Source organism: Daphnia pulicaria, chromosome 1, assembly GCF_021234035.1.
Source record: "Daphnia pulicaria isolate SC F1-1A chromosome 1, SC_F0-13Bv2, whole genome shotgun sequence".
NCBI lineage: Eukaryota > Metazoa > Arthropoda > Branchiopoda > Diplostraca > Daphniidae > Daphnia > Daphnia pulicaria.
Genome location: NC_060913.1, coordinates 25,454,069 through 25,478,133, shown reverse-complemented (window position 1 = coordinate 25,478,133; position 24,065 = coordinate 25,454,069). Strand labels below are relative to the sequence as shown.

Genomic DNA, 24,065 nt, shown 5'->3' with positions numbered 1-24,065 from the left:
TTATCAAGGTATCATCGAAACACCAGATAAAGGTATTTTTATCACTAGACTAAACATTCACGTGCTGCAGATATTGTTATACTACTCGCATCAAATACCACACCCCAGCCACACCCTTAAGTTGAGCGAAAGTAGACCTATACTTAAGTGTTTCAGGCAAATTAATTCATTTGTTAGCATGTTGACCTTTGATCGTCAAAAGATTTTAGGAGAGGGGGGTTTTGCAACTGTTTTCGAAGGTGCTTGGGGTGGAATGAAAGTAGCCGTCAAACGAATTTTGATTAAAGACGCTGCAAGCAACGAACAAGAAGAGAAGGCCCTGAAAATGTTGGATCATCCCAACGTCATCAAATTATTTCACGTGGAAAAGGACCTGGACTTCAGGTATTTAAACAAATCAAATAGTTTTGGAATTATCATTTTAAAACTTTTCGAAAATAAATATCGTTTTTAGATATGTCGCCCTTGAATTGTGTGATGCCTCTTTGGAGAAACTATTTCTCAAAGAAAATGAGCCAAAAAAATACCGCGGCCCAATGCCGACAGAAATAGAAGTACTTCTCCAGTTGGCTAAAGGACTCGAGTACATTCATCAAATGGGATTAGTCCATCGCGACATCAAGCCACAGAACGTGCTCATCCGTATAGATTCTACAACCCAACGAGTGGTGATGAAATGGGCAGATTTTGGTTTTAGTAAACAAGTCAACGAAAGGGGAACTTTCGTCACCATGAGTGGAGTGAAGGGAACATTAAATTGGTTTGCACCGGAAATATTAAAATTACTAGACGAGGACAGTTCTACTGATAACGAAGCTCAGAAAAGAGGAACAGCCGAGAGCGATGTATTTGAAGAAGGTCTTTTATTTGGCTACTTCATTTCGGGAGGGGTTCATCCCTTTGGCACCACAAGTCATCAAATTCAAAACAATTTACGAACAAATGAACCAGCCAATCTTCCCAGTAAGTTGAGGGAAACCCAATAATTATGAATATCAATATAATTTTTTGTCAAACGTAAATTTCTGTTTTCTTATAGAAGCGGGAAAAATTTGTAATATAATCACAGAAATGTTAGAAAAAGACCCAAAAAAAAGAATGACATCGTCTGATGTCGTTAATCGACTCACACAAATTATCCTGAAGGTAAATAAATTTTAAAAAAAACTTCACGAAAACCTTTTCTTAACCATTATTATGCATTAACTAGTTTTGTACCTTTTATAATTCACAGCAGATGTTTACGTTACTTGCGGAAGGGAACCCAAGCGTGGAAGAAATCGGAAAACTGATAGAAAAAGGTGTGGATATCAATGCTAAAGATGAAAAAGGATTGACACCGCTTTTACACTTAGCAAAAAGCGAAAAGATAAGTGAAAATTTGGTAGAAATAGCTAGTCTCTTGATCCAACACGGAGCCAATGTCAATGCATTAGACAGCAAAGGCAAAAATGCTCTCCTTTTGTGGTGCAAAAATCACAAACAACATCAAAACAAAAGTTTATTGGCAGTCATTAACCTTTTGGTTAAAAATGGGATCGATATCAATCACCAAAATGAATACGGAGATAATGCAATCAATTCATTGGTCAGAAATTATAGAAACAAAAATTTAATCGATATTACTCGTCTTTTAATTGAAAATGGGATCGATATCAATTTCAAAAATAATTTCAGATATAATGCTCTCACTCACTTGTGCCAATATTATAAAAATGAAAATTTAATCGATATTATTCGACTTTTCATTGAAAATGGGATCGATATCAACTGTAAAAACGATGAAGAACATAATGCCTTCACTTTATTGTGCACATGGTATAAAAACGAAAATTTAATTGACATTACTCAACTTTTGATTGAAAATGGTATCGATATCAATTGCAAAAGCAAATTTGGAGGTAATGCTCTCAATTACTTGTGCAAAAATTATAGAAACGACAATTTAATCGAAATTACTCGACTTTTAATTGAAAATGGGATCGATATCAATTGCAAAAACCGACACGGAGATAATGCTCTCACCAACTTGTGTCAATATTATAAACATGAAAATTTAATTGAAATTACTCGACGTTTAATTAGAAATGAGATCAATATCAATTGTGAAAACGAAGACGGAGATAATGCTCTCACGAACTTGTGCCGGCATTACAAAAATGAAAATTTAATTGACATTACTCGACTTTTAATTGAAAATGGGATCGATATCAATTGTGAAAACAGAAAAGGACATAATCCTCTAAGTTTATTGTGTCAACATTATCAAAACGAAAATTTAATCGACATCATTCGACTTTTAATTGAAAATGGGATCGATATCAATTGCAAAACCAACGGCGGAGTAAATACTCTCACCTTATTGGGCAAAAATTATAAAAACGAAAATTTAATCGACGTTATAACATTCTTAATCAATAGTGGATTCAATGTCACTAAAGAAACGCACGACTACTTCCAGAAAAAATATTTAGAAACAAATCGTCATGAAATTTTGCAATTACTTGTTTAACAACATCACATCAACCGGTAATTCGATAGCCTATTGAGCCTATTAGCGATGAAATAGATGTGATCCTAATATCATAACATACCCGTACATAACATGGATACCTGCAAGGATGCTTTTTACTTGGTCGTAACTGGAGTAGGCTGTGACTATTGTGGTTTTGTTTGTGACTTTTTCAGCACTCCATTTTTCGATATTTAATTTTGTTGTTGAATTTATGTCATTAATCAAAATGCACAATTTGTCACATTTCTAAATTTCTAATTACTTTTTACATTGCAAATTAAATTTTAAAAACGTTTTTGAATTTAGGACTTTCAAAATTAATTTGATTTTTGAATTTAGTTCAATATTGTTTCAATTTTGATTTCTTTTCCAACAAATTTTTTTATTTTTATAGCATGTTTCAAATTGATTATCAATTTCAAATTATAAATCAATTTTCAGAAAAAAAATTCAAAAGAGTGATCGTTGGTACCCCATACCCTTCCTATAACGAATATGTCTGAATAATGTTGGGTTCTGTGTTCATAATTTGTTGACAACTTGTAACATGTCATTTATTATTCATTTTGTCGTCTTACTTTGCATAAACTTTTCCCTTTTAGAACGTGATTAACAAACAAAAATACTGAATCAATTAAATACATTATTAACAAATAATAAGCCCATTTATTCTATCTCATTAACCAAGGAGACGAAAAATGACTCCTTTACGAGTCTTGGCAACATAAGAAATGTAAGCAAAAACTTAGATTCCTGCAAGACACTTGGAAATCCAAGTTGGGTGCTTGGCTGGCATTTCTCGTCTACCAGCAGTTTCAAGAAGAATCGCTTGAACATGCCCGTCAAATGTTGGACAAAGCCAAAGACGAATTGAAGAGAACCAAAGAAAAGGTATCAGCCCGTAATAGAGACAAAATCTCAAATAAAAAGATTCAAATCAGTTGGAAAGATGTAAGAGTTGATGTCAAGAAACTTTAGACAGAAATGAAACGCTCGCAATCCTTGAAGGTGATTTGATATACTACATCGTGCAGTATTGCATGTTTGTGCATGCGCAATTATTTTAAAACGACGAAAATCTATTTTGACGTGGTGAAATTTCCAAAAATGACCGACTTGTCAGCCAAAGCCGAAAATGTAGAGATTAATGCCATCCCAATTAATAAAGTGGAAGAGTCGCTTCAATTGACGTTAGAATCCTGTGCCAAGACGCATCACTCCGCTAAAATGTACGTCCAAGTTAGCGACAATCATCTGCGTGAAGATGAAGCGTCTAATGACATTAAGGAAATGATTAAGGCCGCAGACAATATGGAAAATGGATAAAAAATGTGAGCGCATCCTAAAGGGAAATGTGTTGGCATCAAACGTCCGAGTCCATTTTTTCTGATCAAATTGCGTTAAAAATTGAATTTTTATCGATTTTTATGATTCTAAACAAAGAAATTAAAATCAAGGTTTTGCTCTAACCGTGCCTAAGAGAGAAGTCAATTTGAATGAATCCCAATTATAGGTAAATTGATTTCTCACGATAACACTGATTCGTAATTCAGGTCATTTAGGAAACCGACAGCGGCTGCCATCTATCGAATTGACAAGCAAGTGCTGGTGTGGCGGCAAGTTCGTCTTGGATAGAAAATGTACTAGTTGCACTGCACTGCTTCGTGTGTGGAATGTGGAAAGTTAACTAAATTTTTGAATTTAATTGTTGACCCCACAGACAAAGTTGTGGGTACAAAACCGAGCCTGAACTGAGGCAACAGAAAACGCCAAGAGAAAAACAGTTCCAGTCTCATAGCTCAGGAATAATCGTATATCGTACTATGTTACGATTTACAATCAAAGCCACCCAAAAGTCACAAAGGAAGAATAGAGATATTGTTCCTACCTTTAAGCCTGGGAAATATATACAGCAAGGCATCCATCCCCAAGTGCTTCATCCATCCACCGAATAGTTGAATTCACCAGGAGGGAAAAAGGGTGTCCTCGTGAATACACCCACACCTCACATGGGTGTACACAAGGACAGAGAAGATTTTAAGACAGGGGAAGAACTCGAACGACATCAGAAGATTCTCTTATCCGAAACGGGGGGTGCTGTTTATCTAAACAAAAACAAAATTTTAGTTACGAAAAATATTGTCAGAAATAATATGTATTAAGAACAAGTTGAAAATGAGACAGCGGGTAAACCCCCTAATTTTAAATTAAGATAAGAATAAAAGGTTCCCGTGTGACACATTGCTGATAAGAAGATAAAGATGCAACAAAGCTACATTTTCAAATCGTACGATTATGATTATCGAAGTTATTATCTAGACACGAGTTGATTTTTAGTCGGTTCTGTTCAATTTCACGCTCTGAAGACCACACCTTTTAGTGAAACGTGAAGCTTTGTCGAGTGCATTTCGCAAATTAGCAGACAGTTCGTTTGTTAGAATGTTGTCCTTTGATCGTCATAAGGTTTTAGGAAAGGGAGGTTTCGCCACTGTTTATGAAGGTATTTGGGGTGAAACTAAAGTAGCCGTCAAAAGATTTCTTGTAGGGGATGCTGCAAGCAATGAACAAGAAGAGAAGGCCCTGAAAATGTTAGATCATACCAATGTCATCAAATTATTTCACGTGGAGAACAACCAAGACTTAAAGTATTTTAATAACTAAACTAGTGTGGCCTTCAAAATTAATATATGAATAGTAAGATACAATTAAATCTTACGTGTTATGCGAAATACTGAAAAGAAAAAGTAAAAATCCTGTTGAACTTTCTTCAAAACGACTTTTTAAAAAATACAAAATAGCACATGATTGTACAACTATGTGTTGACGTTGTTTTGACTTGTGGATGGAAAACTCGAAAACCCATAAGAAACAATTGAATCGCATGCTGCGCTTTTGACTTGCCTATTGGCGGCTTGGCGCAACACAATCACTCGTATAAATACAATTAAATGTCAGGCCACTTAAGTTTACAGCGAAAAATTGCGCAGGACGTTTTGTCAAATGCACTGCGCAGCAGAAGGCAAAATTGAGTTTACATGTGAGAGATGGTCACATGTTTGCTCCGTTCACGTGCACCGTCGAAGTCACGTGACGTCTGCCGATCACCGATCACCGATTCCCATTATGACATTATGGTCATGCAAACTGCCTATTCCGACAGTGGTTATTTTCGTCAATCATGCCTATACGACGACAATTTGTTCCAGGCGTTCTACTGCTGTTTTTAACTTTTATTCACACGAAAAAATTCCATTTATAACTTTTATCGCTGAAAAGAAACAAAACAAGCTGAATTTCTCAAATTTCAAATTTCTTAAATGCAAAATGGACTGAATTGGAAACGGTAGTTTAAAAAAAATTTTCACTTCGCATACAACGCTTTTCAGTCTAATTCTAATTCATAAGAAAGCAAAACACAATTGAAATGAAATTAGAAACAAAGTTTTTCGGCGATTTTTCCGAAACATTTTCAAATTAACCGCGATAGAAATTTGAAAACGGGATTAGACAATCACTAGCAGCAACAGAGTCGCAGACATATACGAGAAAACAGATGGGTTTTGGTATTCCGGTATTCGCATAGAAACCGAATAAAAGCTGGGCAAATATGTTCGTTTGTATTTTGTATCACACCGCCACGATTAAGGTTGCCACTGTTATTCTGTCCGATTCTGTCCCGTTCAGACAGAACACTACAGGTGTTTTGTTGCGCAGGTGTTTGAGTTCGTGTCAATTATTCCAGAACCAAATTTATCTAAAAATATGAGTAATTTACCCCACAAAATTTGAACCGTTCATTGAAACGTAAATTTGCATTGGCTAAAGCAATTGAGGAATTGAGGGTCAATTCTTAAAGGCTAAACTAAAAAATATTCGTAAGTTGGGGAGCGTTTGAATCGAAAGATATTGCCCGTCTTTATGCATCATTAAAAGTTACATGCCATGATGCCATAGGCTACTACAGATGAAATTGATCACTTCATCTTAATCATCTATAGTCTCTTGAATATCAGTGCGTTCAAAAAAAGGCAAAAATTCCCGTTGATCACTTCCTCTATAAAACTTTGGATTTAAATGTTATTTCAAACCCCCAAACGAGCGAATTTTAGATTCAAAACAATTTGTAAATGTAGCTTTGCAGACAGGTATTTGAGTTGTGCGCATCCAAAACAACTGCAACAGCTGTGAATACACTAGATTATATCTAGCACGTACACCCTTTCAAAAGCGAAATATTCTACATTAATCGATGCCAGTTCGCTTTTTACATCACAACTGTTTGAGAGCAGCTAATAACTATGCGGTGGATTCTGTTCTTGTCTGCCATCGGTTTGGCATCCGCTGGAGTGCTTCCACAACCCTCGGAGGTAAATCGACCATCTACTTTCGACTATAAACTGAGGGAATGACGATTTCACTTACATTTTCTGTATTAGTTGTTGCGCAGTTTGCACACGTTGATGAATGTCGACGAGTTGGGACGGACATTCGGCGTGGACAATTCGTCGCAAGTTGATGAGTACGAGGTCGTCTACATCCGCCGCCATCGAAGTTTCATGCCCGAAGATCCTCTTCAACGAAACGTCAGTCCCAAAACGAAGCGGAGTGGCCCTCGTGAAAATCACGCCCATTATTCGTTCGCTGCCAACGGAAAGTATGAAACAATTAGTTAATAACAATTAATGTTGAATGGGTTTTCAGTCGATTCATTTGATAGGAACTACAACCTCAAAGTGCGTCCGAATAACTTTCTCATGGCGCCGCGTATGAAGACGGTGGTGAGGAGCAGCGGAGAGCAAGTCAAAGAGATTGAGGAGGAACATCGTCGAGAATGTCATTTTCTCAACATGGATGGCGGAATAGTTGCGGCTCTCAGTCACTGCAATCAAAATGACATTGTAAAAATTTGTAATTAAAAAACGTACAAAATAGTCAAGAACTAATGGAAATATTTGAGTAGCGCGGTTACGTGATCGATGGAGGGAGATCTTTGGAGATTCTACCGATTCCTATGCGACTTCGTCAGATACTCCGTTTGCCTGTTGAAAATGACAACTCGGTTGTTGGGGCCCACATTCTCCGTTCCGTCGACCAATACGAACGCCTAAGAGCTCACCAGGTTGAACTCCAAAGTAATTCTAAATAGCGCAATTGTTGTCAAATGTTAATACAATTATTATGTATACTTTTCTCACATTAAAAATTAGAGCTTCGTACTCAAATGAAACCAGACATTCCTCAAGAAACAATCCCGGTAAGAGTCAGTTCCTTTCAATTTAAATAGTAGTTTTCCTTATTTCATTTGTTTTCACACAGGTGGAAGTTAATCTAATTGATACACAGATCGCCATTGGCGACAAATCTAAAACCTTTCCCGATACAAAGGGAAATTCCAGGAATGACAACAAGGACAGAGCTGCGCTGAACAAAATCAGCGAACTATGAATCTTTGTTGATTACATGGCAGTGGATCTGTTTATGCCGTATTTAGGAGCCAAAAAATATGGGAAACTACGTGAACTGATTCTTACCTTTGTCAATGCGGTTAGTAATGAATTAAAAAACAAATTTTGGAGTAAATGACCAAAGTTGTTTTAAAGATGAAGATGCAAGCGATGCACCATCTGCCTAGCCTGGGCCAAAAAGTCGACTTCACAATCGTTTAAATGAAATTTCAGGAAATGGCACCAATTAATTTGATCAGCAGTGGAGATCGAGGAAAACTTCTCGATTCCTTCTGCGCTTTTCAGACGAAACTAAACAAACCGTCCGACAGCGATGCCGAGCATTGGGATATTGCCTTCCTTCTCTCTGGTCTTGATTTCTATTCAGTTGAGGGCGGCAAAAATAATTACGTCACGATAGGTATTCAACAAAATGACATTTAAAAAAAATTACCTGATCGGAAAAAATCAAGATTGGCGTTTTTCCTCTTCAGGTTTGTCCACTGTCACTGGCGTTTGCACTGACAATTACAATTGTGTCATTGGAGAATTCGGCGTCACGAATCAGCAGGGTCCTTCTGATCCTTCCACCGGATTCACTTCAGTTTACGTAATGGCTCATGAAATTGGCCACAAGTGAATTAACAATTTGAATCCTGTAATTAAAGAAGTGATGGAGATAATATTAAATTTTGATTTACCAGTTTGGGTATGAGCCACAACAGCTCTGGAAACCCTTGCACTACAGAAGGTACTGGTGTCTTACAGTATATAAGAAACAAATGAAACTGAAATTATGAAACTTACATTATCTTGCAGGATTTATCATGAGTCCATCTCGTGGTGTAGTAGGAGAGGCTACCTGGTCTACCTGCAGTGCCTCAACACTTGCCAAAGTCACGTAAATGACATTTTCAAAGATAGTCGATTTTTTACTTTAATATCGAGATAACAAATAACTCTTAAACAATTCCAATCGTGTCCGAATTAGCGAAACTTGCATGAACGATCTACCTACTGCTAATCACCCCGAGTATAATGACGACAAATACAGAGATAGACCCGACCAGTCGTGGCCGGCCGATGAGCAGTGCCGGATTCTCTTGCGGGACAAAGCCGCTGTTGCTTACTTCGCCACAAACCCCGATATTGCCGTAAACAAACAATTCAAATTATTTCACGGCTAATTCAATTCGTTCAATGTCGTCATTTTTACTACTTTTCAGGCATCTTGCAACTCGCTGAAATGTAAAACACCAAACCGCGATGGCTTCTTTACTTCTGGTCCAGCTCTCCCCGGAACCGATTGCGGTAGTTCAATGGTAAATTTTTGAGGTTTTGAAATTATTATTTTTGGCGCGCATTTAATTTTTCTTTGATTTTTAAATCAAGTGGTGTGATGGAGCAATCTGCGTTCCCAAATGACTCCAATAAAAAATCAGCGATAAATTGATATTAATCACTCGGACCAGGAATATGTCGGGATAATTTAATTTACCTGAATAGGGCTTGTGGTTCGGGAATATTGAAAATTCAATAAATTTAACTTTGGTCTTTTCACTTATATTTTTATGATGGAGAGAAAAATTGAATAAACATAAACGTATAAAAATACCGAAGCCGTTCTAAATGATTTCGTGCGTCTAGACAAAAGTGGCCGAAGGGTTAGAAAGTTGTCAGTCGAAAGTGCCTCAAAGCGAATCGTTTGGCGAAATAACACAACTTTGTTTAAACAAAACGGGCCCAACCCGAGCCCTAGTCTACTTTTTTTAATCACGTCATTCCAACGGGCCCTCAAGGCCAAACCAGACAACAATTTCAGTCCGATTTACCCGTTGAATGTCGGCCCAGAAACTTTTACACGACTCTGTCCACGATATTTTTTCAGGCCCCCCGTCGACTTGATAGAAAACATCGGCGAGTTGAGACTATCATTAGTCCAACGGACAAGGATAGTCGCTTAATGTGATCAATATTTCGCTGTATAGCGTGGCGGGTGGTGGTGGTGGCCAGGGAAATACACACACAACAACTCTAAATATAAATCGTAGTAGTACAGTAGCAGTCGTAGTAGTAAATAATAGTTGAAACGTGCCGCCGCCAGCTCTTTTTGCAAATAAGTCCAGTCGACATTTATATGCGTCCCGGGCCACTGTTGACTCACGGAAGGCCATCACGACTCTCTGTGCCGCCGCCCAGTATGACGTTGGTTCGTGAAAATAATAACGATGTTCCTATACTGCGTGCGCCATTCTTTCCACGTGTATTATTAACAATAAAAGGCGCAGGGTATAGTGCCGGACCGGAGTGTGTAACGGCATATACAAGAAGGTGCTGGATTTCTCGTACACAATAGAGCCACCAACTCACGACTGGCCCTCCTTTGAAAAAATCTTAATTGACTAACAAATGAATAAATGATGATCTACTTAAACTCCGCCGCCCACCGATCCTTCAAAAAAGAACTCCGCTGGATAAAATTTATAACGACACACAGCACCTCCCCCCCACCTTTACCTCGGCGGAAGAAAAGTTTGCTGGATCGATCGGTTGTCGCAAAGGTGATGTCGTCGTTGTCGTGAAACGATCTGGTGGGGCCAGCGACAACTTGCTGCCCGTCTCTCCTGCGTCGCTCTGGCACGATCCGTCCACTTTTGGAACGACTCCGCCAGTTTTATGGACAACGTCGTAAAATGTTATGTCGCTACATTGATACTTTAGCGGCATCATCAGAGGCGACACACAATGTTCTACGAAAATCACATGAAAGAATTCCCTTTTTTATTCTTTTAAAAATCCCCGCGAAATTTAAAATTCAAATAAAATAGTTAACCGCTATAAGTTCAAAGTTTTTGAATTGATGATGGTAGTAGAGAAACTGGTTTTTCTGCTGATACCCATGATTGATGTAATTTTAAAAACTCGGTAAATTATAGAGTGTGGATGATGGCGGCAATAAGTAATTGATGCGATCGCGTGATAACGCGTATAACACAAAATGAAGAGCCGGGGAATCTCTCGCGGGAGTCAAACCTTTTAAAATCCCCCGTGGTGAATCCTCCGGCGGGATTTCGATTATTCGCTCACGCTATATTCTTGTTACATCAAATCATTTTTTGTTTTTTTTCCCACTTTTGCACTTTGCCAAGGGCGAAATAGTATATAGGGGCGTATAGTTAACCACGTCTATATACCATCACCAAACTTGTGAAAAAAACAATTTTCCATCGACTTTTGTTTTGTTTCGTCTTTTTCTGATGCTATGGGGAATAATGGCGGGTTTGCCTGACTCACGGTCGCATGTTCATCTTGGCATAAAACAAAATTATTTTAAAAAAAGATGCAGAGAGGCAACAGAAGAAGAAGAAAAGTCCCAGAGTCCCTCGAGGTCGTCTTACCCTACAGAGAGAAAAAATAAACAAAAACTATTGTTTTCTTTACAGCTGAGACGACGACGATTGAAATGACGTTCTTCAAAAAGTTTGGTAACGTAAAGCCACGTGACATTCGATAGCCAACAACAAAAGAGACGGTCTTCTTTTTAGAAAAAAACAAACTTATACAAAGTACGAGTTGAACACGAGCTCTTTCACGGTCTTGTAAGTCTTTTAGTTTGAGCAAATCAAAGTAATTAAGTATATATATGGTTAATGTGTTGACTAGCGGCCTAACTTAATTCGAGTAGATGGGAGTTTGCCGGTTATTTCCGGGTGTAAAAGATGGTGGTGGTGGGGGACTATAGCAGACCAGCTGTTATACGACATCAACGGCTTGATTGTATTGGCCCATAAAAACGTGAGTGTGTTACAGTTACAAAGACAGTAAGGAAGCAGCAAAGTTGTAAAAAGAGGAAGGAAATGTCGAAGAGAGAGAACCCCGGAACAAACATCAAAAACGACGATGATGGATTTCAGTGAAAAACTCACGAAAATTCACATTACGTTGACATACACGAACGACACCCAAAAAACCCCAAAATTTGTTTCTGGTTGTTTTCTTGGTATCAGAAATGTTGTTTCAAAGGACAGCGACCGAGGTGTTGCCGTTCCTAGCGGCGGCCACCAGATCGGCTCTGGCCCGCCTCCTTTCGCCCAGCAGGGTCTCATTGAGGTCGCACAACTGCTGCATGAAGCCGGCGTTGGGACGGATCGAGCGTCGCGACCTGACAACAATTTCAAGCCGACACACACGACACACAAGAGAAAATAAAGAGAGAGAAAAAACATTTTAGCCGAGGCTCAATAGCTATTTTCAGATTGCCCCCAAGGCCTCCCCCCCCCCGCCCCCCAAATCTTAGGACGGTAGGACCAAAGTCAAAAATTCCTTTGAGATTTTTAAAAGAAAAAAGAAGAAATGAACGAACCTGATGACTCTGATGGCTTCCTGGGCCGTCATCCCGCGTTTGATCATGAGGAAAGCGGCGACGATGGTAGCGCTGCGAGAGATTCCCGCGTGACAGTGAACCAATACGATGCCTATGGTGGTAATTGAACCACGAAATCGATTGAGTCATCGACAATTAAAAAAAAAAAAATTTTCAAACAAAACGAAAAATGATAAAAATTTCATTTAAGTTATTTTAAGAAATTTTAATTCATTTAAAAAAAAAATACTAATTTAAATTAAACTTCAACAAAACAAAAAAATGAAAATTTGGTAATACCTCCGGATCGAAGGGCTTCGTCAATGAAACAGGCCGACTCGTAAAAGTATCGCGACAAATTGAAGGTGATGGTGTCGTAGGCCGGAATACCCAGGAATTCCATCCCGACGTGCCTGTAATAGGCCTGGAATCATAAAACAAATTTATGAAAAATTAACAGAAATTTTAGATTGAAATTGGCACCTCGGAAGTGCGGACGAATCCGCCGACGGCTCCCCAGTCCTGCCATTTGGAATGTTTCAAAGTGTCGGACGGCGGGTACATGGAGATGGTGGGTGCCTGGGCCACGTTAACGACGTGAGTCACGCCGAGTTGGTTCAATTTGTAAGTGGATAACGCCGTCGGACTATAGAGTATAGACGCAACAAAAACCATTCAAAAAGGAGAAATAGTCACCGCATCACTTCGGTTAGTGGCCATTACGTCATATCACAATGCACTTAACGGAATAAGAGAGGAATGAAATTGTTGTTGTTGCCAAAAGAAGAAGAAACGGTACACAAAATATAATAAAAAGGGAAAAACTCACGCATCACCGAGTAGAACTCCCGGATAGACTTCGTTGGCCGGATCGGCTGGCAGCACGAATCCCGTCATGCCGTCGGCGATTTCCTGCAGCTCGCCGACGCTGCACGACGGTAGGAAATGCGAACGCCAACTGGTCGACGGCATATTTTTCGTTTTTTCAATTGAGACTCTTAAATTCGATTAGATAATCTATTGGGCCTCTGGATCACGAACAGGATCTATTGTCGTTCCCGCCCCAATTCAAACTCAAACTGTTACCCGAAATAAACTCCCGTCAAGTACCCGAACAAAACAGATTGAGGTAGGAGCGGGATCGGTCCTGCAGGATCAACGTTGACGACTCGACTGACGGCCAACCCGTCCCGACAACGGCGTTACACACCTTTTGAATAGGGAATACACAAGAGCCGAGTGGGGGGAAAAAAGAAGAAACGGAAGAAAATAGTTGGGGCGAGTCGTATGCAACCGCCGGTATGAAATATCAAACGCCTGCGCAAACGACTCCCGACACAACTGGAAAAATAATAAAATTAAAAAACAAAAAACGAGTAAACACAAGAGAAACCAACCAATTCCGGATTTTTCATTTATTTATTCTGTCGCCCAACCCCCCAACCCCACCACCACCTATTGCAGTGCGTCATCGTGTTTTAAATTTAGACTCCCGAACCGGAATACACCCATCCGTTAATGGTATGGCGCCTACCCGCTGCTGCAGAGTCTCTACTCTAGAGTCGTTTTTTGGTTTTGAATTTGTTTTGGCGTTTGCCGAATTTTTTCACGGCCATCCCACACAGATGGTGATCACGCGCTATTTCTAAATATCTGTCATTCTTTGCGCTACCGAGTTTAAAAATTATCGCCGGAAGCGCAAACATTAACAGTTCAAATTCAAAGTCGAATGAAATTTGACATTTTTTTATTTCATTATGTAACATAATTTACTAGTAGATTCAATATTATGAAACAACAGCAAAAGTGGAGGGGTTATAAAAGAAGAATGAAAAATGACTTGTCTGACAGATTTTGGTTTTTTCGCGAAAACAAATGACATGACTAAAGAATTTTTGTTCGGAGGCCAGAAAGAGATGAGAGTTAGAGAAAAAATGTGTCGTTGTTGTTGATAACAACAACAACAACAACACATCAGACTTACAAAAAAAGAAAAGAAAATGACGATTAGAAAAGAAAATTGATTAGACCAAAAACAAAATTCCAGAGTTAATTGGTTATGTTGTGGAATGCAGATTTGGGTTGTTTTGGGGTTTCGTTCGGGAATGCCATCGACTGGATTTTTAATTTTTTAGTTCACGGACGAAACTATATATATTTTAAGAGTAGAGCGAAGAGAGATGAGGGTCATCCGGAACTGGGAAGAGCCGGGCTTGATCCAGCGCCCGTTGCAGAGCGGCTCTGATTTGGCGCGCTCTGGCCAATTCACTCCTGGCCAACTGTGTCAGGTTCAAGCGCATTTCCTGGACCCTCTGCTTCTGGAAAGCCTTGATCTACATCATAACAACGACACACACAAACACAAAGACACATTGCAGAGATCATCACCCGTTACGTCTCACCACAGCTCCTTATACAACTTTGAACGCCATTTTATCTTATAGGGCCTCACTTCAAAGCAATAACAATTCACCAAAACGGCACAACCGAAAATAATAATAACCAGGCTATACACTTGCTGCCCAGCAATTTCCTTTCAAGTGTACCAAAGAAGTTCCTTATTACTTTAGAAATAATAAAAACAGAAAAAGTGCGGTAGAAAAATTATTTTGGCTACTGCAGATGTTGGCCAGCAGATTCGGAATAGTGGAACGGCTGCCAGCACGTCGTCCGTTATTATTACGAGAAATGATTTAATGCAACAGCATCGGAATGCCTCGGGGGGTTAGAGAGAATAAGCCAACAAACGCTATACGGTCTGCTAATGTACGAAATAATTAGAATTTATACATCAAAGTTCGTCCACTTGGAACGGGAGACCGGATCGAATCGACGCTGGCCAAGTTTAACTAAACTGCGTGGAATTCGTTTGAAATGTGTAGGAAGACGGACGGACAATGGCCGTTCCAACACAAAAAAAGTTATTCGACGCCAGTGACGCAAATAGGCATTGAAAAAAGAAATGCGGAATCTATCGATAGTTTGGTCTTCCGTCGCCGCCTCTTTCACGTGGACACAACAACCAAATAGCCGGCCACTACAATCGACCCGTCAAGGTCAACATGTCAACCCAATCGATGGCGAATTTGTTGGGTTGGGCTCGACTGAGTGATGGGAAAACAAAATAAAAAAAGTCGATCCATCCGGATTCCGGCCGACTCGCAATCCACTGATTCCCATCCGGCAAGGCCAAACGCCATCAAAACGTTTGATCGAGTCGCACGAGAAACTCCCGAAAACAAAAAAAGTGGGGAACGTGAACGCAAAAGTTGGCAACAAAAAATAAGAAGAAACTAAAAACAAAACTGGTGGGGACTTACCTCGTGACGGGCCCCGTCGGAGCACTCTTCAAACGCCGTTTCGGCCGCCTTTTTGGCCGCTTCAGCCTGAAAATGTGTGCGTTCAATCAAAAGCAAATCAGATCCTCATTCACAGTTGGACAAGCTAATGGCTAAAGCAGTTCACTTGGTAACAAATGTATTTATGTCGTTTTATTACAACCCGGCGCGGATGGCGGGAGGTTCGAATCGAGAGTGAAAGGCGGGGTAGGGGGGGGGGGGAGTTCAGTTATATAGTTTACACGCATTCCCGTTTTCTCCACCCCTATTTTGTTTCTGAATCAACGGGCATTTTCAAGAAACACGAACAAAAAGGAAAATGCGAGCCGACAATTGTCAATGGCTAAAAATAGTAATAACACATCAAATCAACGTAATTTCTTTAAAAAGTTGTAAACGGTCGTTATAAATGGTGAGAAAAACAACATCAAGTGCCAGACTCGATGATAAAAAATTTTCAGATAATTGTGAAATGTGGGAAAAAAAAAAAAAAAATTCGAAATTAGCCGCCACCAAAAAAAGCCGCACACCTGTTTCCGTGAAAGAGAGTCAAAACAAAAAAAAACGCATAAGCCCGTGTTTTGGTTGCTATGGGAGACAACCGCATCGTGTGGAACCCCCAAATATTGTGAGAGTGAAAAAAAGAAAAAAAAAGCGGAATTCCGGAATGATCACGTTGTGTTGTGGGGAAAATAAAAAGTGAGTGTGAAAATGTCAAAACGTTCAACGCCCTATTCAAATGAGACGATCTTCGACCGAGCCCCAATTGCTGGTGACGGATGCTTCCGTCTGGATCGTCAAGTGGGAGCCCATCGGGTCGACGGTCGACATCGAGTCGCCCATGGAGAATCGCTGCTGCTGCTGCTGGCGTTTGGGCGGCAGGTCGGGCGGAATCGATTCAATAGAGTCCAGCCCTTCCGCCGACCGGAAGTGATGGAGTGGAGAGCGGACCGTGGCGCTGGTGGATCGCGGGCGCTCGCCATCCGACGACACCTCGTCGCCCTGATCCCTCGTCAGACAATAATAGGAAGAGTCACGCAATTCCGACAGGCTATTGCCGCGATCCTTCATCGAGTAGGACGTGTGCAGCCAGGAATTCCGGTGAGGCGTCCGAGGCGATTCCGGCGAGTGGACGTCCGGCGTTTCGGCTCCCGACGTGTCGGACGAGGCGCTGGTGGTCGACGAGTTAGTGGTGATGAGGTCACGAGTCGATCCGGTCCTTCCGTCCGTGAAATAGGCTCGGGTGGTCACCGTTTTATTGCCGGAAGAAGAGGCCCGGCCGCCGGGAGTGTTGGGCGTGGTCCTGGGCAGGGCCACTTCCGAGCGGAGTTTGCGGGTCCCGCGGCTGACCTGCGATCCGCCGTGCAAGCTGCTGACGGAATTCCGCCCAGTGAACCAGGAGCCGAGCTTGTGGGTGGCCGCTTCGCCGGCCAGTTCGCCCTTGCTGACCGATCCGGCGGATGCCATCGTCTGGTTGGCGATCCGGCGTCCGGTCAGAGCGTTGGGACTGCCCGATTGACTTTCCAGGTCCTGGCCACCGCGCCGGCCGCGCATCACCGACGTGGCGAAGGTGCTGAACATGAACCGACGCTTCCGGCAGCGAATCGTCAATCCCACGGCGCACAGGAAGAGCAAACTCAATCCGCCAAAGGTGCCGATCAGGATGTAAGTCAAGGCGGCTCCGCTCAGTTCGCCGGAAGCGGAACTGTTGTGACCCGACCCGAAAGAGTCGTGCGGAAGAGTGGTGGTGTTGACGGGCGTGTTGGCGTCGACTTCAACAGTCCGGAATTTCTTGTCGTAAGCGTCGATGGCCTGTTCCGACTGAAACACTTCCGGACGCTTCTCCTCGACGTCCAAATAATGTCGGGGCGGCTGCTCGTCGCCTCTGGGCGGATTGGTGGGGATCGACGTCGGCGCTCCAAGTCGCCGGACGGAATTGCTAATCAATTCCGGGAAGGCCGCCCCGAATCCTTCCATTTCTTCCGAGCTGGAAGCGCCGGGAGGAGGTGGAGACGATTCCTCTTCCATGTCGCCCAAATTGAAGACGCCGTAAGGCGGCGGAGGCAGTTTGGACGGAGCCGTAGTGGTTGGAACCGCTTCCGGAATGACCAACTTCCGCCGATCAAAGTTCGACGTCGTGCGGTTGACCACCGGCTCTGGCAGAGGCTCATCCGCATAATCTTCGTAGTCTTCGTACGAAACATAGTCGGAAGGCGGAGCAGCAGTTGACGGATGAGATTTGACTCCTTCACCGGAAGCGGTTTGGGGTGAGTCGTAATCGATGGCCACGCCCAGTCTCGACGGAGAATCCTGGTGCTGCATCAGTCCGTCTCCGCCTAAATTGTCTGACTCGGGATCGACGACGGATTCCGATCCTTCCGACGACTCGACTTCATCGATGATGTAACCGTGACGATGGGATAAGGAGACGGCCGGAATTGGAACGTCGGGTGGCGGTTTGCTCTTGTCTGATGACGTCAGACTCGATTTGACGATCAAATTCCACTGGGATGGAGCCGTGATGACGTCAACTTCTCCAGGCGGCTCAGTCACCCGGACGATTCCGGCCAGGGCCGGACGTTCGGGACTGGCGTAGAGCGGAATGAGGGCGTCCGTGTTGGGCCTGGCGTGGTGACCGACTTCGTCGTTTCGTTTCTCGTTTTTCCTGGAGTCCGCCATTGGCCGGAAACCGCCGGTGGCGACCGGAAATTTCGGATGGGCTTCTGGATTACCTCGCTGGATCGATTCCGGATGAAAAGGCGGGGGATTGAAAGCGGAGAAGAGACCGGGTCGGTTCAAATTGTGAACGCTGCCACTGCGTTGCGGTGGTCGGAGATTCCCACTGGGACGGCCGGAATTGTTAGGACGGACTTTTTCTTCTGGCCCGTCTTTGCGCTTCTTGTCCGTCTGGGAGGAGAACAACGTGCCCAAAATGGAACTTTCGGCGTTCGGTCTGGTGTTGGCGGCCGGAATGGAAGGTTCCATCAGCAATTCGCCGGCTTCTCCAGCCACCCGGGCGAAAAAATCGGCCAAATCAAACGATTCCGTCGTCGATTTCACTTTGGTGGTTGTCGGTGTCGTCGGCCTGGAAGTTGTTGTCGATGTTGTCGATTTGGTAGTTGTTTTGGCTGTAGTTGTTGTTGTTGTGGGTTTAGTCGTGGATGAAGATGACGTCATGGGCTCCGTTTTAGTTAGGAGGCTGCTGCTGTTGACGCTATTTCCGCCCAGGGAGGATCCGCCCGTCTTGATCGTGTATTCCGGAAGCCTCCAGGTCGTCAAAGGCGGCAGGGTCGTGTTGATCTTGGACAGGGTGAGAATGCCGTTCTTATTGGCCAGGACCTTGTTCAATGGAATGTAGGCCATTCCGGGCGGAGGGGTTCGATCTCTTTCCGTCGATGTCGACGGAAGCGGTCGAGCCGGAAGGCTGACGATGGTGGCCTTTTTGGTCAACGTCGAAGATGACGGAATTCTCGACAATTTGGTAGTCGTCGACTTTTGGGTCGTACTGGTCGGCTCCTCATCGTCGTACTCGTATTCCTCGTAGTAAAATTCTTGTTCCTCTTCCGGCTTGGCCTGGATGGATCTCAAATTCGGATCCTCCGCTCGTTGAACTGTCGTCGTCGATGGTGTCGTCGTCCTTCTAGTTGTTGTTGCTGTTGTCGTCGTTGCTGGACGTACCGGGCGAGGTGGCGATGCGGATTGAGTTCTAGCCGGAAGCGGCGGCATTGCTCCTATTCTTTTCTCAATGACTGGCCGGCTCATTGTGGTCGTGTGAGCAGTTGACGTCGGCAATCCAGCGCCAGGTGGTGGTGGTGGTGGCTGGCGGGCTTTCACGAGTGACGACGGAATCAGCTGTTCCGGCTTGTGGACCACCGGCATGGCGCCCAAAAGCGGATGGCGAAGATGATGATGATGATGATGATGGGTCTGTTGAGCCGAGACGCGATTGGTGGCAGCGTGAAACACTTTATGGGTGACGTCCTCGACGCTAATGGCGTCGCCATTGTGGACGATCCATTCTGTGTCATGCCGGGCCGTCGCCTGATCCGTCGATGGCACCATGGGCGGAGTAGAAGTTTTAATGTTACTCAAAAGGGCTTCCAGAAATTTAGAGCTGGACGTCGTCTGATAGTTGGGCGAGGCCCGGCCTTCCTCGGCGGATGAGGACTCGGCCGTCAGTCCAGTCACGTTGTAGAAAAAGGACGTGCTGTTGGCCCTGGAGGCCATGAGCAAAGCTTCCGCTTCCATCCGGCTCAGATCCGGATGGATGATGTAAGATGAACCTTTCTGATCGACTCGAATGGTGAAGATGGACTTGTCAGATCGAGCCGTCACAACCTCTTCCGCATCGGCCGATTCGGCGGATGCCAATCCGGCGGCCACTGCCAATAGTACGACAATCACTCTCAACATGTTGGATTTCAACTAGTAAACTGTTCACAAAATCAAAAATCGAATTCCGGAAGGCATTATCCAAAAATAACCAAAATAAATTTCTCCCCCAGTTTGTCCACTTGAAACTTTTTTCAAAAAATTCAAATCAGCGCCACACAATTTAAACCAAAAAATCAAATCAAAGATGCACTATCAATCGGAGAGAGACTGGGATTTACGGTGGTGGTTGGACTCTACTACACTGGCCGACGGTCTAGGACGTTCTGAGTCTGACCGATCGGTAGCTGGCCAATGTCTTTAGGAGCTAGATGGCCGCAGCGTCAGTATAGTGGTGGTGGTTGGTTCCATGCCGCTAACCCTGTGATTCCTCTCTTCCGCCCTAAAGGAGGTGTACGTGGAATTCGTCTGGCCAGCCGGCGTGCGTTCTTCTTCTTTCACGAAAAAAAAAGAAACGGACCCACACACTACACGAGAAGAAACAACGGGACTGGAGAGAGAGTGGCCGGGAGATAAGAAAGAGATATCGGTTGGAATCAGTGCGGTCGGGCAAAAGACCTCAGCGCTCCTCCTCCTACCACCCCAATCCGCTCGAGGGGGGCTGGCTGGGCTGGAGGAGGAAGTAGTACACAACAACTCAGCTGCCGATGAGAAAAAGAAGAAGAGAAAACTCTGCCGACCGTGACGGAGATGCAATAAAAGACCATCGACCCCCTTCAATTCTCTTTCCAAAAGTTTTGGCAGATGAAATAATAAATAAATAAAAAAGAAAAGAAATAAAACACCTTTTTACCTTTAGCGTTCAACAGACCACCTCCCTCACCTCTTTTCTAAAGAGAAATTTCCGAAACGAGTCACTGTTAACACAGAAACGTTCGTCACGACTTGGACTTGATTGCTCATTTTCTATTTTACTGTTTTGATTATTCAGTGTAGCTTGTTTCTCTTCAATCTGTTTTCTATTTCGATTGAATCATCTATAGTACCAACATTGTGAGACCTGCACCACCTGTTCCTTCCTAACCATTGACGATTTAACTGCGCCAATCAACGCTCGTTGATATTTTTAGACTTTTACCGGAGCCTGGACCGTTTGATTTCACAAGCAAATTTTATTTTCCCTCCGTAATTTCATATCGATTTGTATTTCCCATACGCGTTCGTTTTGAGCAAATGGCGTAATGCTCGTGTGCCATCAACGGAGCCCAGAGAGAAGTCAACAACAAAACGTTTAATAGTCGGGGTGCTGGGAATGTGCGTCGAAGAAACCCAGCTCACCATATCCAGAAAAATGTTTGGTCGGCGGATGATTTTTCACCGCTGCATCAGAGCAACGACCATTGAATACAAACAACAACCGCTAAACTTCCTCCTACTACTCTTTATCGAATCATTACAACACCTGCGCAGCCCCCTTACAGTCGAGAGATTTTTCAATTCATTAACCAAATCCCCCTTCCATTTTCTAAAAATAAAAATTCGACAAAACGAAGTGGGAAATCGAAAGTCACACGCAAAAGACAACGTCCTGGCAACGCGGGACTTCCGGGGACTTCCGAGTTGTCGACAAACAAGGTGTCGAGATTTCACACGATGCCAATGCACCTACTGATTTTCTCGCTCAAAGAAGCAGCCACCAAAACATCAACGAACAAATGAGGATGGCGCCAAATTTGAAAAACCCAAACGAGCGAAATCCCGTGTCAAAATTACACCTGTCACTGCATATTATTATATTCCCGGTCGAATGGAAGAAGCTGGAGAAGCGTAACGGTAAACATCCTCCTCCTTTTCTTTGGTTTTGACAACTTTTAAAAAAATCCTTAAACATCCAATCAAATAGAAAAGAACCAAACACACACCTACATGGTGGTAGTGTCGGTAGGAAAAAGCAGAGAGTGGAAAGAGGGTTGATAACCTTAGGCCGAACAAGAAAAAACAGCAGCTGACGCGAGTTCTCTACGCACCAATGACGCTCACTAGCAAGTGGTGATGCTCCGTTATATCCATCCAACAACCCCCGCCGGGTAGAATTTAGAAGAAAACATTCTTCTCTTTCCTTTAACTCTCTCTGCCGAAGTAAAAGAAAGATTCCAGATGACTCTTGAAACACATGGTGGATGCCGGAATGGAAAACAACAAAAATGAATGGCCAAAACGGCACTTTTTTCAAACGGACGTCATTTAATCTCCGCACACAGCCGAGAGAGAGAAACGCTTTTCTTCCTGCTATGTCACATAAGGGGGGAAGGAAAGTGATGCGCCAGCGAAACGGGACACTCCAAAAACGGGACAGATTTGTTCTTTGCCTAACGGAGATGATTGACGAGGAAAATGGCAAGGAAAATGGCGATAACTCGAATGTGCGTCAACTGAAACGGTCGTTGGCAGTTGTCACATATGCGACAAGGTGGGAAGAGACAAAAAGAGAGAAATGTACCTCATCTCGTTTGTGGGCTTTGGCCTTATCCCAGTTGCGGTTGCAGTTCTCGTAGTTGATGAGCAGAGCCGTACGTCGGTTGAGCATCAGCTGCTCGTTGGCCAGGTATTGCAGGTACAGGTCCCAGATGCAATAGAAATCACACAAGCCTCGCTGCAGCCCGTCTTCCGTCAAATCCTAACGTGTTTGAGGTGGACACGGGAGAAAATGGAAGCCCAGTCAATCGACCAAGTTTCTCCATTCAAAGTCTATAACGAGTAATATAACGCCCAGCGGCCACAACAATGTAATCATCCTACCTGGATATTTAAAAATGAATCTGCCATTTTGGAATGCAGACGGTGATGGATGAGACCCGTTTCCTGCTGGTAGCAACTCGGGGCGTTCATCGATAACGCTGTGCACAGATGCTTCAACTGTCCGATGATTTCTAATGGAGAAAAGGAATAAGAAAACCCACATTAATCCACGCATGAACCAGTTTCTCGTGTCTACAATTGAAATTGTGTTACTCTTTTCCGAATAGATCACGGTCAGTACGGCGTTCAACGTGGTTTTCAGATGGACAGAGTAGTTGGCTGACCAGTCGCGTTCGTTTTGAAAGAATTCTTCAATGTCTCGGTGGGGGACTTTGGCCGGCTGGGAAGACCCCGAAAAGCTCTCAGCAATTTTCGAGAAGAAGCCTTTGCGCCCTGATTTCTCAGCCAGCACATAAGTCGGCGATAGGAAATCCGCCAGGGCTTGCGACCTCCCCAGAATGGGGTGAGAAGAAACCAACTGGAGGTATCTAGGAAGGAAAAACACAAAAAACATGTATTGGATCGTGTGATTTATGTCAGGTAGTGAGAATATGATTACCTTTCAACCTGTTTCCGATGGATTATGGGGGCTTCCAGAAAACTTTCTTCGTACTTGGACTCTATGGGTGGTGGCAATGGTGGGAATATCATGCCACCAAACTTTTGGCAATCGAGAATCAACCGGTTGAAGGCCTCAAACTCCTCTGCACTTCTGGTCACCTCCCACCCAGAGTCTCTGCTTTCGGGATCGTCGAGTCTGGAGATTCTGAACGTCAAGACAGAGGAGTCTGTGGTGGCACGGATACCCTTGACTTCAAACACGGGACCCAGATCTTCCACAGGCATTGGACTAGAGGCTGATGAGCTGGAACCGCTCGTCCCAGTTTGCACACTTTCATTTTCTGACCTCACATCCTGTGCCAAACAAGATTGCTCTTTGGATACCACTTCATTAGCATTTGTAATGCTTCCATCCATTTTTCGGTGAAGTTATGAAAACGAAGTTAACGTTGTTTTTAATCAATAAACTGCGATAAGAAGAGATTTGTTTTTAACAACCCATCATGAAACTCATAAATGTAATGTATAGTACCAATTAAAAGATGGTGAAATGGTCAATGGTTGTGGTGCAATGCAGTTTCATCACACTTGCATTAATTCCAGTGTATAAGGCAAAGGACCGTGAACGAAAAAAAGAAGTAGAAAGAGATTCTCTACGTGCCAAAACTCCCGAAAAGATCACTTGTGTTTATATGTCTGCATGGAGAAGCAGA

General features: G+C 43.1%; 4 protein-coding genes across 4 annotated transcripts; 2 read left to right on the top strand and 2 right to left on the bottom strand.

Moving 5' to 3' along the window:
- The first annotated feature begins 6,536 nt into the window (after positions 1–6,536).
- On the top strand, positions 6,537–8,264 carry LOC124316317. The gene is made up of 7 exons (XM_046782190.1): positions 6,537–6,882; positions 6,952–7,169; positions 7,233–7,413; positions 7,476–7,647; positions 7,723–7,769; positions 7,832–8,059; positions 8,122–8,264. The coding sequence occupies exons 1-6, from the start codon at positions 6,814–6,816 to the stop codon at positions 7,958–7,960; spliced, it is 816 nt and encodes a 271-aa protein (XP_046638146.1). The 5' UTR covers positions 6,537–6,813; the 3' UTR covers positions 7,961–8,059; positions 8,122–8,264.
- On the top strand, positions 8,182–9,570 carry LOC124316411 (A disintegrin and metalloproteinase with thrombospondin motifs 18-like). Its single transcript, XM_046782347.1, has 7 exons — positions 8,182–8,380; positions 8,454–8,595; positions 8,664–8,710; positions 8,779–8,860; positions 8,951–9,113; positions 9,186–9,281; positions 9,352–9,570. Exons 1-7 carry the CDS (start codon positions 8,182–8,184, stop codon positions 9,382–9,384), a joined length of 762 nt encoding a protein of 253 aa, XP_046638303.1. The 3' UTR covers positions 9,385–9,570.
- A 2,145-nt stretch (positions 9,571–11,715) lies between these two features.
- Positions 11,716–13,736, bottom strand: LOC124316605 (dual specificity protein phosphatase 3-like). The gene is made up of 5 exons (XM_046782626.1): positions 13,152–13,736; positions 12,806–12,968; positions 12,623–12,746; positions 12,323–12,434; positions 11,716–12,121 (listed from the first exon to the last, which is right to left on the bottom strand). The coding sequence occupies exons 1-5, from the start codon at positions 13,292–13,294 to the stop codon at positions 11,977–11,979; spliced, it is 687 nt and encodes a 228-aa protein (XP_046638582.1). The 5' UTR covers positions 13,295–13,736; the 3' UTR covers positions 11,716–11,976.
- Positions 13,737–14,414: 678 nt separating this feature from the next.
- Positions 14,415–24,058, bottom strand: LOC124315563 (sorting nexin-6-like). The gene is made up of 7 exons (XM_046781333.1): positions 23,885–24,058; positions 23,351–23,819; positions 23,005–23,279; positions 22,792–22,922; positions 22,493–22,669; positions 15,643–15,708; positions 14,415–14,655 (listed from the first exon to the last, which is right to left on the bottom strand). The coding sequence occupies exons 2-7, from the start codon at positions 23,767–23,769 to the stop codon at positions 14,482–14,484; spliced, it is 1,242 nt and encodes a 413-aa protein (XP_046637289.1). The 5' UTR covers positions 23,770–23,819; positions 23,885–24,058; the 3' UTR covers positions 14,415–14,481.
- Positions 24,059–24,065: the final 7 nt, after the last annotated feature.

Bases quoted from the DNA above. Each gene is read 5' to 3' on its own strand.
- LOC124316317 (XM_046782190.1), top strand. From the start codon at position 6,814: ATGCGGTGGATTCTGTTCTTGTCTGCCATCGGTTTGGCATCCGCTGGA. The intron at 6,883-6,951 runs GTAAATCGACCA...TTTCTGTATTAG, and splicing joins TGCTTCCACAACCCTCGGAG to TTGTTGCGCAGTTTGCACAC. The intron at 7,170-7,232 runs GTATGAAACAAT...TTCATTTGATAG, and splicing joins TCGTTCGCTGCCAACGGAAA to GAACTACAACCTCAAAGTGC.
- LOC124316411 (XM_046782347.1), top strand. From the start codon at position 8,182: ATGAAATTTCAGGAAATGGCACCAATTAATTTGATCAGCAGTGGAGAT. The intron at 8,596-8,663 runs GTGAATTAACAA...TTGATTTACCAG, and splicing joins GCTCATGAAATTGGCCACAA to TTTGGGTATGAGCCACAACA. The intron at 9,114-9,185 runs GTAAACAAACAA...ACTACTTTTCAG, and splicing joins CCACAAACCCCGATATTGCC to GCATCTTGCAACTCGCTGAA.
- LOC124316605 (XM_046782626.1), bottom strand. From the start codon at position 13,294: ATGCCGTCGACCAGTTGGCGTTCGCATTTCCTACCGTCGTGCAGCGTC. The intron at 12,969-13,151 runs GTGAGTTTTTCC...TATACTCTATAG, and splicing joins GGAGTTCTACTCGGTGATGC to TCCGACGGCGTTATCCACTT. The intron at 12,122-12,322 runs GTTCGTTCATTT...AATTGTTGTCAG, and splicing joins GAAGCCATCAGAGTCATCAG to GTCGCGACGCTCGATCCGTC.
- LOC124315563 (XM_046781333.1), bottom strand. From the start codon at position 23,769: ATGGATGGAAGCATTACAAATGCTAATGAAGTGGTATCCAAAGAGCAA. The intron at 22,670-22,791 runs GTAGGATGATTA...CAAACACGTTAG, and splicing joins ATTCATTTTTAAATATCCAG to GATTTGACGGAAGACGGGCT. The intron at 15,709-22,492 runs GTACATTTCTCT...ACACATTTTCAG, and splicing joins AAGCCCACAAACGAGATGAG to GCTGAAGCGGCCAAAAAGGC.